This window comes from Lontra canadensis, unplaced genomic scaffold, assembly GCF_010015895.1.
Source record: "Lontra canadensis isolate GAN:19392208 unplaced genomic scaffold, GSC_riverotter_1.0 scaffold90, whole genome shotgun sequence".
NCBI lineage: Eukaryota > Metazoa > Chordata > Mammalia > Carnivora > Mustelidae > Lontra > Lontra canadensis.
In genome coordinates, this window is record NW_022631084.1 from 653,218 (window position 1) to 668,798 (window position 15,581).

The following is a 15,581-nucleotide window of genomic DNA, read 5'->3' on the forward strand; positions in this document are numbered from 1 at the left end:
CTTTTGAGTCTGGCTGGCCTCTGTGTCTGCTGTGACTAATAGAATTTAACAATAGTGTTGTTGTGCCCTTCTCAGGTATAGTCTAAATGGATTGACCACTTCCATGTTCCTGGAATACTCTCTTTAGAAGCCCTAAGGCATGACTGAAGAAACTTGACAATCTTGAGATTGGCATGCTAGAGAGACTAGGTGGTTGAAGAGCCCAGTTTTTGTCCATTTCTATCAAGGCATTGGACTTGTAGTGAAGCCTTTCCAGACTAGCCCATGCACTGGCTGAACATTGCTACGTGATCCTAAGTTGATGTCTTATGGAGCAGAAGAATCACCTAGCTGATCCAGGCCCAAAGTCCTGACCCACGAAATTATGAGCTATGATAAAATGGTTATTTTCAGCCACTGAGTTTGAGGTAGTTAGTTGCACAACAATAGATAACTGTTATGTATCTGTGGGATTCATGAGGACTGTGTTATCTAGATTGGCCTGAGTTTGTCTCTCCTGGGCTCATAATGTCTTTATGGATCAGATGGGAACTGTTATCCAGATTGTGCTTGGCTAAAACAACTTACCTGAGGTGGCTCTGCTCCATGTGTCTCTCATCCTTCTCTGTGGCCAGCAAGCTTTGCCGTGTACATCCTTCTCATGGCAATGACCAAAAAGTGCAAGAGAGCAAGCGGAAACACATAAGGGCTCTTGACACCTAGGCTTGGAAATGGCACCCTGTCACTTCCACCTCATTCTACTGGCTAAAGTCCTATCATAACTGAACTCAAAGTCAAGAGTTGGAGTATAGACCTCGTTTCTTTTGTGGGAGATGATGCAAACTCCATGTATCAAAGAGTGTGAATATGGGGAGGAGTAGAAAATTGGAGAATACAATGCAATTTACTACATTTACTGCATTTTGGTTCAACAGAGATTTATGGGATACACATTATTTGCAAACATTATGCTAGGCATGGAAAACACAGAAAAAGAGAGGGAGAGAGAGAGAGAGAGAGAGAAAGAAACCCAACTTCCTGCTCTTGAAATGCTGATAGCCCAGGCGATCTTTAGGATGAGTAAAAAGGCCTACTGTATTTGTGTTTATTGGGGACTTCAACCTCCTTTTAAATCTTACTTCTAATCCATCTGTTAAGATTTATGCCTGCATTAAATGTCAGACTTCCCATTTGAGCTACGTTTTATTGTTTTAGTGACTTAAAATTTGGTTTGAAGCCCTTACTTGCTTAACTCACTGTGGAAGTTTCCTTTGGTTAGGTTTTTATGTTTTTGCATAAACATGAAAAAATTCCAATTAAAAAGATATTATATATATGCACTGTCAGCTTGTTATCGACTCTTGCTTTGCTGTTTTTCAAAGGGTTTTATGTTTTTCCTCATCTCTGATTCCCGAGAAGCTTCATCATAGTCTTAAAGTACCAACTATATTATCCTTTAACATCTATATTTAAAGTGGGAAGCAGGAAGCCACAATGCAAGGAAAACATGTATGAGGACATTTACACTCCCAAATAGGAACACCGAGCACCTTCCTTATATTAGTTGCTCTGCTCATTTTTTTCTGTAGCTCTTTGGTTTCCGGTTAGATGTGCTTTGTTTCCCTCTGTAACTTTGTTTGCTCCACAGTGATATGTTCCACTGCCAGAACCAGACTTATAATACCTTTTTTTTCATGTCTCCCATTAAATTCCTTTTTCTTCTTTGTGGGAAGCCACTTTCTTCAACTGAAGGGCCTAGAGCTGAGCTCCAAGATGGGTTTGACTTACTTCCTTCTGTAGTCTCAATGATCACACATTAATCCCCAGGCAGCGTGGCACACTGAAAGTTATGTGGGCTGATTTTAGAGTCAAATGGGCCTAGATTTTAATCCTAGCTCTATTGCTTATCAACACTGTGATCTTGGGCAAGCTACTTAACTTCTGCATACCTAAGTTTTTAAACTTTCATTTAAATTCCAGTAAGTTAACATACAGTATATTAGTTTCAGGTGTACAATACAGTGATTCACTTCATGCAACACCCAGTGCTCATCACAAGTGCACTCCTTAATCCCCACCACCTATTTCACCCATCTGCCACCCACCTCCCCTCTGGTAACCAGCAGTTTGTTCTCTATAGTTAAGAATCTCTTTCTTGGTCTCTCTCTCTTTTTCCCCCTTTGCTTATTTGTTTTGTTTCTTAAATTTGACATGAGTGAAATCATATGGTATTTGTCTTCCTCTGACTAGCTTAATTTGCTCAGCATAATACTCTTTACCTCCATCCATGTTGTTGCAAATGGCAAGATTTCATTCTTTTTTATGAGTGAATAATATTCGTGCTCGCTTCGGCAGCACATATACTAAAAATGAGTGAATAATATTCCACTATGTCTATCATTCATTTATCTATTTATCTATCTGTCAATCATCTATCTCACATCTTCTTTATCCATTCATCTATCAGTGGACACTTGGGCTATTTCCATAATATGTCTATTGTGGATAATGCTGCTATAAACATTGGGGTGCATGTATGCTTTTGAATTGGTATTTTTATATCATTTGGGTAAATATCTAGTAGTGCAGTTGCTGGATCCTAGGGTAGTTCCATTCTTAACTTTTTGAGGAACCTCCATACTGTTCTCCAGAGTGGCTGCACCAGTCTGCATTCCCACCAACAGTGCAAAAGTGTTTCCTTTTCTCCACAACCTTGCCAGCACTTGCTGTTTCTTGTGTTGTTAATTTTAGCCATTCTGACAGGTGTGATGTTGTATCTTCTTGTAGTTTTGATTTGCATTTCCCTGATGATGAGTGATATTGAACATCTTTGGTCTGTTGGCTATCTGTATGCTTTCTTTGGAAAAATGTCTATTCTAATCTTCTGCCCATTTTTAACTAGATTATTTGTTTTTTTTTGGGGTGTTTGTATACTGTATATTTTGTATACTGCTTTGTCAAATATATCATTATGCAAATATCTTCTCCCATTCTGTAGGTTGCCTTTTAGTTTTGTTGATTGTTTCCTTTAGCAGGCAGAAGCTTTTTATTTTGATGTAGTCTTAATAGTTTATTTTTGCTTTTGTTTTCCTTGCCTCAAGAGGCATATTAGAAAGAAGTTGCTATGGCCAGTGTCAAAAAAATTGCTCCCTGTGTTCTCCTCTAGGATTTTTATGGTTTCAGGTCTGACATTTAGGTCTTTATTCTCTTTTGAGTTTTTGAGATTGCTCTAAGAAAGTGGTCCATTCTTTTCTTTTCTTTCTTTTTATTTTCTTTTAGAGATGCTTGGTAACCGTGGTTTATGTGCTCACTCTTGCAGGGTCTGGGGGAAGAAAGGGGCGTTGGATCTATATTTGGGGAAATGCAGTGTGATCATTTGCCCTTCATACTTTCCCCTCTGCTTTTGTTGTTTTTCATCTTTCCTGGTAGACTCTACACTCCCTGAGGGCAGAGACCATGGCTTATGTTTGATTTCTCAGTGCTTGTGACGTTGTTGATATTCAGTAAATACTGGTTGAGTAGATGAATATGGTAGCAAAGACAACATGAAGGAAAGTTAACATTTTTGGGTTTTTGTAAGATTTTTGAAATGTAGCATCCTATCATTGTCCATTCTCATCTGTTCTGAGTTATTCTGTCTCCTCTCTAGCTCTTCCATTGATTCTATACTTGGATTTATTGTTCTTAAATCTCATTCTTACAAATGCCACGTGATTTGTGGGAAAGGGTTGAGGCTTTGAAGTTAAACAGACCTGGATTTCAGTTCTAAATTCACAACTTCCTGATTGTGTGATCTTGAGTGAGGCATTTAACCTCTTGGTCCCTGTGTCCTTATCTGTGAAGGTGATCAATGGTGTGTCTTCTACGTGGCAGAGCTGTTTTGAGAACTGATTGGATTGATGAATGTAAGGCACCCCCTCACAGTAGGAGCTCTATAAATACTAGATATTATCACTGTCCTTATTTCCATTCTCTTTACCCTCACACCCCTCCTTTTTCCAACCAGAAAGCATGTATTTCTTTTTTTTTTTTTTAAGATTTTATTTATTCATTTGACTGACAGAGATTACAAATAGGCAGAGAGGCAGGCAGAGAGAGAGGAGGAAGCAGGCTCCCTGCTGAGCAGAGAGAGCCCGATGCAAGGCTTGATCCCAGGACCCTGGGATCGTGACCGAAGCTGAAGGCAGAGGCTTTAACCCACTGAGCCACCGAGGTGCCCCAGAAAGCATGTATTTCTAATCCTGGCCATCTGTTAGCAGGCTCTGGACTGTTTTGAGTTGCTGGGCATCACACTACTAAGAACTTCACAATTTTACTTCATCGGAAACTTTATGTCATATCACTCTGTTTAATAAAAGCCTTAATAAGAATAGTCACTCTTTGCCCCATTAAAGTAATACAAGGATAGATGTGACTTTTCAGAAAAACTCCTCAAATTATAAAGCAAAGAATTGGAGAGTTAAATGACATGTGAAGAATCTAAGGACATAGCATATATTCACGTTTATGATTTTTTTATTCTCTCTCTCCCTCCATTTATTACAATAGATTCTAAAAAATTGCTCTCACAACAGGACCATTAGCCCTAGTAGATTTAAGGACTCTTTCACCAGTATTTTTTTCTTGAAATAATTGAGTTTGCTGGAATAAACTACTCAGCTCAATATTTTTCATCTCCTTCTAATACAAATGTATTTGATTCCTATAAATCTGAGTGAGGTCAGTTAGGAAATTATACATATTTGTTTTCCACAGGGTGTATAAGCTATTAAGTCATGTTGCATTTATTATAGATCATGTTTGCTAGTTGGCAAGATAATTTGAATGATTGAGAACAATATTTTAGAACATGTAACACTAGGAAAACAACCAGAAAAGAGAATTGAAACAAAATGTTCCTTATAATGAATACTTTAAGTAAATAAAATATCCTGTTTTATTTATTTTTATTTATTTTGAATCCTGTGATTCAAGCATATATTTGCATTAAAATACATTAAAATATCGTTCAATATTATCATACTGTTTATTCTTATAGCTCATATATGAACTTATATTTCCTTCTTACATATTTATATCACTTCTTAATTACATTGGGATCTCATGTAATAGTTACATATATTGCCATTATATCTTTTTTTCCAGGCTCAAATATGTGGATGTTTTCTTGGCTTTGTGCCATTTTAATTATTTTGGTGATTGCTGGTATGGACACGGTAGCAAAGACCACACCACATACTAAATTTACGAAGAAATCTGAGGAAAAAGGTATGCTGAAGGATCTCAAGCCGTCCAGTGGCCCAGCTCCAGAAGAAAAGGAAATTCCTTTCATGGAAGCAGCTGAAATGACAGAAGCAACCCCCAGCCCTCCAGCTCCAGAGTCTGCCTTAGATGCTGCCACTCTCTTTCCCTTTGAAAACTTCACTCTTGACATGGCTGATATCTTTTTGAACTGCTGTGATTGTTGTTCCTTTGTACCAGGACCAAAAGGAGAACCCGGAGAGACTGGAAAGCCAGGTAATTGAACATACCCAAAGCCGTATTTGTTACCTGGGTATCCTTGGAGTTGAGAGGTGGATTGGGGGCAGAATTGCCCGGAGGGTTTCTACGTTGTCCTGCAAATGGTGACAGGCCTAGGAGTAACATGGGGACAACTGCAAATGGGTGCTGTGCTGCCCGTAAGCCACATGTGTGGCTATGAATAAAAATAAACATAGAGATTAATATTAAATATTCAGTTCCTCAGTCGTACTAGCCACATTTCAAATGCTTAGTAGCCGCATGGGCCAATGACTGCTGTATTATGCTAGACAGATACACAAATTTCTATCATTGCAGAAAGTTCTATTGGACAGTGCTGGTTAGAGCAGAAACTGGGCTCCCAAGCCCAGCACTGGCACGTGGTTCTTCATATTACATGTTTCCGGTGTAGTCTTTTCATTAATGGCTGATGTAAAAAGCGTAAGTGAAAATTCTGCTGTCTGGTTAGAGTGTGCGCTGCCTGATGGGTTTCTGGAGTGCTTTTTGTAGTTCCGATTAGAAATGGCATGTCTGTGAGGTGGAGAATAAGAAGCAGAATTCAGTTAGCTTTTCTTTGAAATTCCCGGGCAGCACTGTATCCTTGTTCCACAGTTTTCTCCATTGAAGATCATGGTAACATGTTTCAAAATTCCAGATACCTTTAATATACACGTGATGCTCATGGTGGATTTTACTGTAATACATTTCAGCTTTTACATGTCTTATAGCAGAGGAATCAGGTAAAACTGAGTTCAAAATGTCAATTTCAAATGTGCTATCCCCTGGAAAAAGACCATATAGATATATTTGTTGTGTCTTGCCTGAAGAACTTCAAATTATAAAATCAGGAATTGTGCATTCTCATTAAGCTTTTGATTCATTTTGTCTTCTAACAGGAACCTTTTGGGAAATGTGATCAATATTCATGCAGAGCTGGAATGAAAGGGTACAGTTGCTGGGCAGTGGTCAGGGCACGGAGATTTCTGGGTTGCGGAAACATTATTGGAAATGCAATGATACTGAGAAAATTACATTTACCCACATTTCTCTTTAGTATCATCTCTGGCTGGTGAGCTGCACGGAAGGTGAAGACCCCCAAAGGCATGGTCAAGCGAACACAGCTGGCTGCTGAACTGTCTTCTAAGGCCGTGGGTCTGTCACGTAGGAGCTTTGGTTTTACCCAGTGGTGGATTAGCTGGGCTGTTCTCAGAGCTCAGCCTCTCCTTTAAATACATAGGACAAATATTTTGGAGATGTGCCAAATTCTTTGCCTGCCTGGGGTGCTCATATATTTTAGTCTGACTGGTTCTGCACAGAGCGTGGTGTTTAGGAGCTCAGAATGTCTTGTCTCTCACGGTCCAGCCTTGGGGAAGCTTCATTACCTCTGTTTCAGTTTTCAAAGTAGTAAAATGGGATAAGAATAAAACCAACTTCATGGGGTCATCAAGAGAGGCTCAGTGCGGTACCTGGGATAGGATAAATGCTCAAAAAACTGTGTTTCTTTTTCCAGTTAGTTTTAGTAGGAGTCTTTTCTTATCTTGGGAAATAGTCAGCCCAATAGGGTCTTGTTTCTGAGATTCATAGACATTTGTTCTAGCTTTTCCAAGTGTTTCAAAAATACCATTTTGTTAAAAAATTAGAAATCTAGCATAAGAGGGACATTAATCAAACTTGAAAATGAAAATAAACCAACACAAACACAACTATTTTAATTTTTCTTCATTATCTTTCAGTTCTTGGCCACACACACACACGCACACACAAACACACTGCACACATGACATTTACATTATCCACTGTAATGTGGATACTAAATGTGGACTTTAAAAGTCACAAGCCTAATTTTATAGTTTCTGAATGAAAATGCCTTAAAGTGTACAAATATAACTAATAGTTAGTAAAGGTAAGATTCCACATGAAATTTTATCTCCAACTTCTCTCATTTAGTAGTTGTAATTATAGTTACCTACTATGTGTCAAGAACTTTTAAACACTTTTTACCATGTCTAATCTTCATACAAGCTGTTAAAAATATTATTACATTTCAATGGATGATTTAATCACATTTCAAAGAGTTTTAGGTAATTCTGGAGGTTATACTGCCTCTAAATGCAGAACGTGGAGTCAGATTTGGTTTGTGTACCATCAAGTCCCTGCTCTTCCCATTATGTCTAGCCTTTTAGTACTTATACCCATCTTGCCCACATGTATATGTCACCTAGATGGATGGGGGAGCCTCGCTGCCTCTTGTGCCCTCCCATGCAGTTTCTGTGTGCTCTCCGTTGGCAACCTGGCCATTGCCCTTTATCATTTCCTTGAATAGTATAACCACAATGGGTATTTGGGGCTCATGAAGAAGGGAGACTTTGCGCAGTGGACTGCAACTGGCCATCTTGCTTGCTTCTGTCCACACTGCCTGTTCCCTCTCCACTCCTTTCCTCTCTACTCTCTTTTTTTTTCTAGACAGAACCTAATCACCACCTTCGGTTATTTGAGTTTGCCTTTGGCTTTAACCTCTATTATGAGTACTTTCTCCCAAACAAACGTGTTTTTTTCAAAGAAAAATTCTGTTGAATATAATTTTCTCCATTCCATCAGCCTTCGTTACAAAAATTAAGGGGGAAGTTAAGATGAAATAGTACAATTTCATTGAGCTCACTTATCTCTCTGGCTAACTTCCAATGAACCTGGACAAATGACTCCAGTCAGGGGTTGTGAGAGAATTCCGATGGCTTGAACAGGTCTGGGCGTGCAGGAAGTGTAATTATCCTAGATTCAGGGTCCCTGTGTGGCTGGGGTAAGTGGCAGGACCTGCACTGCCTGGACGAGACAGGACACCCAGTGACATTTGAGCCCTGCACCATCTAACCCTTGCCTCCCTCTTAGCCTCCTTCATCCAATCATTAGCTCTACCTACTCTGCTATTCTTTCAGTTTCTAAAAAACTCCGTGGTCTTTTCCACCTTGTTTTTCCTGAAATACTTTTTTTTTTTTTTTTTGCCTCAGAAAATCCTAATTTATTCAGTGGATCTTAGCTTATTGCCATTTTCTCAGGGATGTCTCCTCTGCTCCCATAAATTAGGTTTACTATACTATACTAGGGCCTTCCTATTTTCCTTCACATCACTAACTACAGTGTGATAACTTCTACTTATTTGTGTGGTGGTTTTTCAATGTTTATCTCAGCTCTATGAGGGAAAGGATGATGGGATGTTGAGGGCTGACGCTGGCAGGAGCTGGTGTGTAGGCGTCTCAGCAGTAGATCCTGAAGAATTGCAAAAGTGAGCTAATGAGAAAACCAAAAGTGCTAGGTATTGTGGTTTTACTTCCAATTTGAAAGTGTGGTCCACATCAGGTGAAGAGCCAGATAATCATTTTGTTCTTGTTGTTCGATATTGTGCTGCTTTCCTGAATCACTTGATTGTTGCCACGAATCTAGTGACAAGTACTAATGGACTCAATTTATCTATCCGGGTAGTACAAAATTACAAATCAGGCAAAAATATTGTCCTGAGAATTATGTAGTAGTTTATTCTTACCCATATTTTATTATTAGGACACTGACAGTCATTGGTCTCAATAAAATGGTTGCTTAAATTTTTTTTTTTCAGAAGTAATGCATTTCAAAAGAGATTTAAAAAAAAATCCTGATGGTTTTTAAATCTCATTTCCAGGTCTTAAGGGAGAGGCTGGTGATTTGGGGATCCCAGGGCCACCAGGAGTTGTCGGACCCCAAGGTCCAAAAGGCCAGAAAGGAGAGAAGGGTAAGTAAGTATATTGATTTCATGTCAAAACTCAAGATGTGTTCTGCATCATTTTTCAGGAGAGCAACTTGCTAAGTAAATGCCATATTCTTGCAGGTGGAATAATTTTTTAAAAAGATTATTTATTTATTTGAGAGAGAGAGAGAGAGAGAGAGAAAGCATGAGCAGGGGGGAGGGGCAGAGGGAGAGGGAGAAGCTGACTGCCATTTGAGCAGGATCCCAGGACCCTGGGATCATGACCTGAGACAAAGGCAAACGTTTAACCAGCTGAGCCACCCAGATGTCCCATAGGTGGAACCATTTTAAAAAATGTAATAATTTGGTAAAGCATGTTGTAAGTTATATTTGATATAAAAATGTTAACTTTCTAAATAACCCATTGAAAAATTTTACACTTTCCTGGTAACATTTCTCACTTTCTCTCCATTTCCTTCCTCCTGTACACACAGAGGCTCTCACACATCTTTTCTATCTCTCATTGGCCGCACAGCTGACCTAGTGACTGGGAGCCACAGGACATAGTCTCTGAGGGGAGTGTCCTTTCTTACATATTACTGAGTGTTCTCTTCCTTATGGGACAAATTAATTTTGTATTAGATAGAACTAACTAGAGTAGGTAATCCTATAGAATATTCTGTTTAGGTGGGTAGCATCTCTGCTAAGGAGAATAGGACATGGCCTTTGGCTCACTCAAATCTGGGCAATGCCTATGGTGGGAAGAGCACTGAATTAAAATGAAAGACATCGAACTTGTATCAATGACTTTGAACCAGTCACTTTACCTTCTCTGGAAACCAAGGGGAATAGACTGGATATTTATTTATACCCTATTTACTATCAAAGAAGATTTGTGGTTATGTGTGCTTTCATAGATCTTTTCCAGCTCAGAAGTTCTCTAATTCAGCAGATGTATCAGCCAGGAGGGTGTCCTGCCCTGGGAAATCCCTGGTTCTCTAAGTGCTTCAAGATGTTGAGGGAATGTTACAGATTCACTGGGACATTTAGAAATTCCTCAGTGAATACTGCCAGCCTGTAGAAATACCATCTATTCATCAAGTTAAATGTTTTAGCCTCCATGTCACATGTCAAAAGACCTAATATCATCTATACATCACCCTCCACATGGCTCAGGAACTGTCTAACTCATTTCTGGTAGAACATTCAGTGAAGTAATTACTCAAAAAAGATGCTAAGGTGAGAGAGGTACTTCACACTTGTCAGTTACGCGATTTTCATTCTCAGAAACATTTAATCCTTTTGTGGCTGAATTATGTTAGCAGAAAACCCTGTGAAATAAAGATGAGTGATGAAACTCCCCAGTGATTCATACATTTTGGAAGCTAGACTTCTGGAAGTAGAAGAAAAAACAGGGAAGTACCACAAGATAAGTTTCTTAAGAATATGCTTTGATGAAAGATCAAAAGTAGAAATTCATTCAGTCAGTCTCTATAAAGTGGCAACTTTACTTTCCTTTTACTTCCAGACTTAGCTTGGACTCTTGGTTAAGATTGAAAGTTAGAAAAATAAATGAGTTGAATGACTGCAATTCTGGTTAGCCACAACCTGATTAAGTATATCCAGTGTAAGAAGCTAAATTCCTTAAATGAACTTGAGAACCAAGAGCAACTGTGCGGTGATGGTTGGCATATGAGTATTAGCAAGGATGGGGAATAGAACCGGTCCCTCACTTCTGTTCAGAGTTGGGTTCTCTCCAAAGGAACCCAGATAGTTTCCTGATGGCCTATGGGTTAATTTCCAAATTGTCAATTTTATGTGGAATGGTAATGGGAGGAGGTTAGCTACTCAAAAAACTGCTGAGCAGCTTATGGTGAAATTTTTCTGTTGGTCTTGTGAAATCTGGGGGAATCTCTTCTCATGACTTGTAATTTGACTTTGAAGTTCTTTTTCTTAGCAAAAATAAAATGAAAAAAGTTAGTTATATCATAAATAACATGGTTGACAAATTGATGCCAACCAATGTTACATGCAGACATGTTTGACTCTATGCAAATTTGTCAACTTTCATAGTTGTTTTTTTCTGTGATTAAAAAGTGGTGATAAAAATATCGGCACGGGATGCCTAGGTGGCTCAGTTTGTTTAAGGGTCTGCCTTTGGCTCAGGTCATGACCCCCAAGGTCCTGGGATTGAGTCCCACATCGGGCTCCTTACTCAGTGGGAAGTTTGCTTCTTCCTCTGCCTGCTGCTCCCCCTGCTTGTGCCCTCTCTGTCTGTCTGTCTCTCTCTCTTTCTATGACAAATAAATAAATAAAATCTATAAAAAAATCTGTTCTACCTTGAAGATGATATAAACTTTTGTAAGTGAAAAATATTCCAATTAATGACAGGTGCTGTGTTACATGAACCTCCCTGTTATACAAGAGGCTGCATTAATATCAAATAAGAATTAATTTTGAATTTAAAAGGCTGGATTAAATTTTTAAAAATCATGTTAAGAGCTTGGAACATTACCTGGTAAAAAGAAAATGCGCAATAAGAGTTAGCTATTATTATTACTACTATTATTTATAATTAAAATACATTTAGTGTAGCTATAATCTAACAGGATGGGTCTTTAGCCAGACCCAATATGAAAATCCACTTTGTGGTACTCTGGCAAATATCTAAAAACCTGCATCTTTAGCTTTCTTTTCGAACATGAATTCTCACAGTTTTATGATTTGTCCAAAGTGTGTATGAAACATTTTCCAAACAAAGTGAAAATTGGTTTCTCACTTACACTCTATGTCAAAGACTTTATGTTTTTATCTATATTTATATTTACTTTCCTGGAAGGGTTTTTGATGTGATTAGTTTTAGTTAACTGTAGAATGTTGTGCTCTGTGTTTAAACTTATATGGTGGTGACACTCTTTTTAGGGATTTTGGAGAATATAAAGGAGGGGACATTTTCAGTGTCATTGAGAATTTGTAAGAGGAAAATCAGAAACATATGCATAAATAACACAAGGCAAAATGTCATGAGTTTAATAGAGATTTCAAGAAGTATGGGAATGTTTGTGTGTGTGGGGGGGTGGAAAAGCTGAGTTCTGTTTGAAGAGATTGGCACTGTCCTCATTTAAATGGTTTACCATTGATTAGAACAAATTATTTCTAATTATGCTCAATATGTTATTTTTCCGTGTTGTTTTCCCTTTATGCCTTTTGGTAAGGGAAGCAGTAGAATGTGACATGGTTGGGAAATGGATGTTACTTACATCATAGCTACTATAGTTGGAGGAAAGGTAATCTTGGTATCATTTCAGGACTAAAGGGAGAACGTGGGGACCCAGGAACAAGTGGAGTTCCAGGATACCCAGGAAAACCTGGAGAACCAGGTAGAGCATAAACTGTATCTATCGTGTACAGTCCCATGCACAGCATAGCTCCTAACTTCCTTCCTGTTTGCGCTTAAAGTTATCAGGAGGTAAGATGGAATATGAAATTGCTGTTATTCTAATAATTCAGTGTACTGATTGCAAGTACTGGTCTGGTAGTTTGGAGACTAGATATAAGCATCTGAACTCGTTTCCTCAGTCTAGCTGTCCTTGGGAAAAAAGATCCCTGAATCTTTGTGGGTTTCAGTTTCTTTGCTAGGAAGACTTTGGGTTTGGAGGGATATAATGGAGATTTAGGAGAATTCTTGGTTGGGGCCAAAATGCTAAGCGTAATGGACTATAATGGGCCACTATAGTTCTAAACTCTTTATTGTCTTAAAAGTAAAAGGAAAATAGAACTGGATTTATATGATCTAAATGTAGGCTCTGGCTTCTTGGTGGCATTAACTCTTCCCTGCGTGAGAGAGCAGTGTGATCTGAATGGCACAGTCATGGCTGGGACAAGAGCCAGGTTTCCAGTACCAGTCACAAGTTTTCGTTTCTTTTCCGTGAGCTCCGTGATAGTAGTGTTCTGTTCATAGCATACGTGATCCTTATACATTATTTTAATTTTCTATTTCAGGTGGCCTTGGTCCTAAAGGGGATAGAGGAAACATTGGACCAGTGGGAGTGAAAGGACAAAAAGGCTCCAAGGGGGACATGTGTGCAAATGGTACCCAAGGAGATAAAGGAGACCAGGGGGCTGTTGGCTCACCAGGCTTGAATGGAGAGCCTGGGGCCAAGGGGGAGAAGGGCGAGATGGGGGATAAGGGCTACTGTGGAGAGTCTGGGGAGAGGGGAGGAAAAGGAGAAAAAGGTGAGGAGGGTCTGAAAGGAGAAAAAGGTAGCAAAGGAGATACTGGAACAGAAGGTAAAGGCGGCCCAGATGGCCTGCCTGGGGCCCCAGGGGATCCAGGGGTTAAAGGAGAAAAGGGAGAGTTAGGTCCTCCTGGTCCTATGGGACCCACGGGGCCAAAAGGTGAGCTTGGGAGCAAAGGGGTCCGGGGATCTATTGGCAAGAAGGGCTCTCGGGGCCTCAAAGGCTCTAAGGGGGAGGTGGCCAGAGCTATGCGGTCAGCTTTCAGTGCTGCCTTATCCAAGCCTTTCCCTCCTCCCAACATCCCTATCAAGTTTGACAAGGTTCTCTATAATGACCAAGGAAATTACAGCCCCATCACTGGCAAATTTAACTGTAGTATTCCTGGGGCATATGTTTTTTCCTATCACGTCACTGTGAGGGGCCGACCTGCTCGCATCAGCCTGGTGGCCTGGAATAAGAAGCAGTTCAAGTCCCGAGAAACACTCTATGGTCATGAAATAGACCAGGCCTCTCTCCTCATCATCCTGAAATTAAGTGCAGGGGACCAAGTCTGGTTGGAAGTTTCAAAAGATTGGAATGGTGTATATGTCAGCCCTGAGGATGACAGCATTTTTACTGGGTTCCTTTTGTACCCAGAGGAAAATTCTGGAATTTCACCATAAACTTGTATCTTGGACACTGTAGTTTGGGTTCAGTGGAATAAGTCAGGCGACATAAGGTAATGCAATTAAAAAGAATAACTTTTATTACTTTTTTCATAGTTATAAAAAATGCAAAAAAAGTAAGAAAAAAAATTGTATCACGTAGAGTCAATTACTATGAGTATTTTAAGACATCACCTTTTCTTAAAAATTAAAAAAAATTTTTTTTTAGACAGCAAGAGAAGGAGAATGGGGAAGGGGCAGAGGGAGAGGGAGAGAGGAAGAATCTTAAGCAGTTTCCATCCTCAGCCCAGAGCCCTGGGTGGGAATTGGTCTCATGACCCTGAGATCATGACCTGAGTGGAAATCAAGAGTTGGATGTTTAACTGACTGAGCCACCCAAGCACCCCTTAAGACATCACCTTTTTAAAAGAATATATTTATATGTATTTGAAAGCATATGTCTATTAACTTCATAGCTAGCTTTTTTTTTCATTTAGCATTATAATGGCATTTGTCATGCCATTTAGATAATATCTGTATACAAAATATGATTGATATCTGTAATTAATAAATGTATTCTTACTAAATATCTTCTATATCTCATATAAATGTGTGCAACTCTTTTCTGTGTGAGCGTAAGGCTAACGAGTGACACGTGATGAGCGGGTATCTCTCAAAAGTTTAGAAACTGTTAGGATTGCCTTCCAACAAAATGGAGCTGTTCCTGTGTTAGGTTTATTCAGGGAGAATACACAGAAAGAATGCTAAAGACTAGCTAAACTGTCTTTAAAATGAATCGGTGTAAAGGTTTACCCATTAAAAAAAAAACAAACAAACCCTGTATTAGATGAAATTATAAGTTGATAAAGATATTGCTTGGTCATAGCAAAGATCCAGTCACTCATCAAATTATCGTATTTAGGAAAGCTAAATGTCCCCCAAAGATACAAGAGTAAAATTAAATCACTCTTCATCTAAAATTTCAGCCTTCCTTTCTTCATAGAAGGACATTTAATTTGGGTAAATTCTTTGGCTTCATTATTATCATGTCCATAATAATTAATTCTGGTTATTCAGTGAACAGGTGAGAATTTGGGAATTCACTTGCAATATGAATATTTAATAATTGTGAATATATAATAATTTAGCAGCCTCATTTTTAAAAAGAAACTAGTTTATGGACTCTAAATTGAACTTGGTTCAGTGAAGGCATATCGTTACATAGACTTGCAAGCCTTAATGAGTCAAATTGACAAGCAAGTGGGTGATGGGCTTGCTCTGGCAGACAAACTTTGAAAAACATGATTCGCTTTTGAGATTTATATGTACATTTAAAATTGGTGCAGCCTCTTTGGAGAACAGTGTGGAGATTCCTCAAGAAATTAAAAATAGAACTTCCCTATGACCCTGCAATTGCACTACTGGGTATTTACCCCAAAGATACAGATGGAGTGAAAAGAAGGGCCATCTGTACCCCAATG

At 39.0% G+C, this 15,581-nt stretch overlaps 1 protein-coding gene across 1 annotated transcript; it reads left to right on the forward strand.

The window, feature by feature from the left end:
* Positions 1–5,132: 5,132 nt before the first annotated feature.
* Positions 5,133–14,118, forward strand: OTOL1 (otolin 1). The gene is made up of 4 exons (XM_032836052.1): positions 5,133–5,496; positions 9,173–9,262; positions 12,526–12,597; positions 13,220–14,118. Exons 1-4 carry the CDS (start codon positions 5,133–5,135, stop codon positions 14,116–14,118), a joined length of 1,425 nt encoding a protein of 474 aa, XP_032691943.1.
* Positions 14,119–15,581: the final 1,463 nt, after the last annotated feature.

What these genes read in the sequence shown, in the direction of transcription:
- OTOL1 (XM_032836052.1), top strand. Translation starts at nt 5,133, where the DNA reads ATGTGGATGTTTTCTTGGCTTTGTGCCATTTTAATTATTTTGGTGATT. An exon ending in AGGCCAGAAAGGAGAGAAGG is followed by an intron (nt 9,263 to 12,525) that starts GTAAGTAAGTAT and finishes GTATCATTTCAG; the next exon opens with GACTAAAGGGAGAACGTGGG. An exon ending in AGGAAAACCTGGAGAACCAG is followed by an intron (nt 12,598 to 13,219) that starts GTAGAGCATAAA and finishes TTTCTATTTCAG; the next exon opens with GTGGCCTTGGTCCTAAAGGG.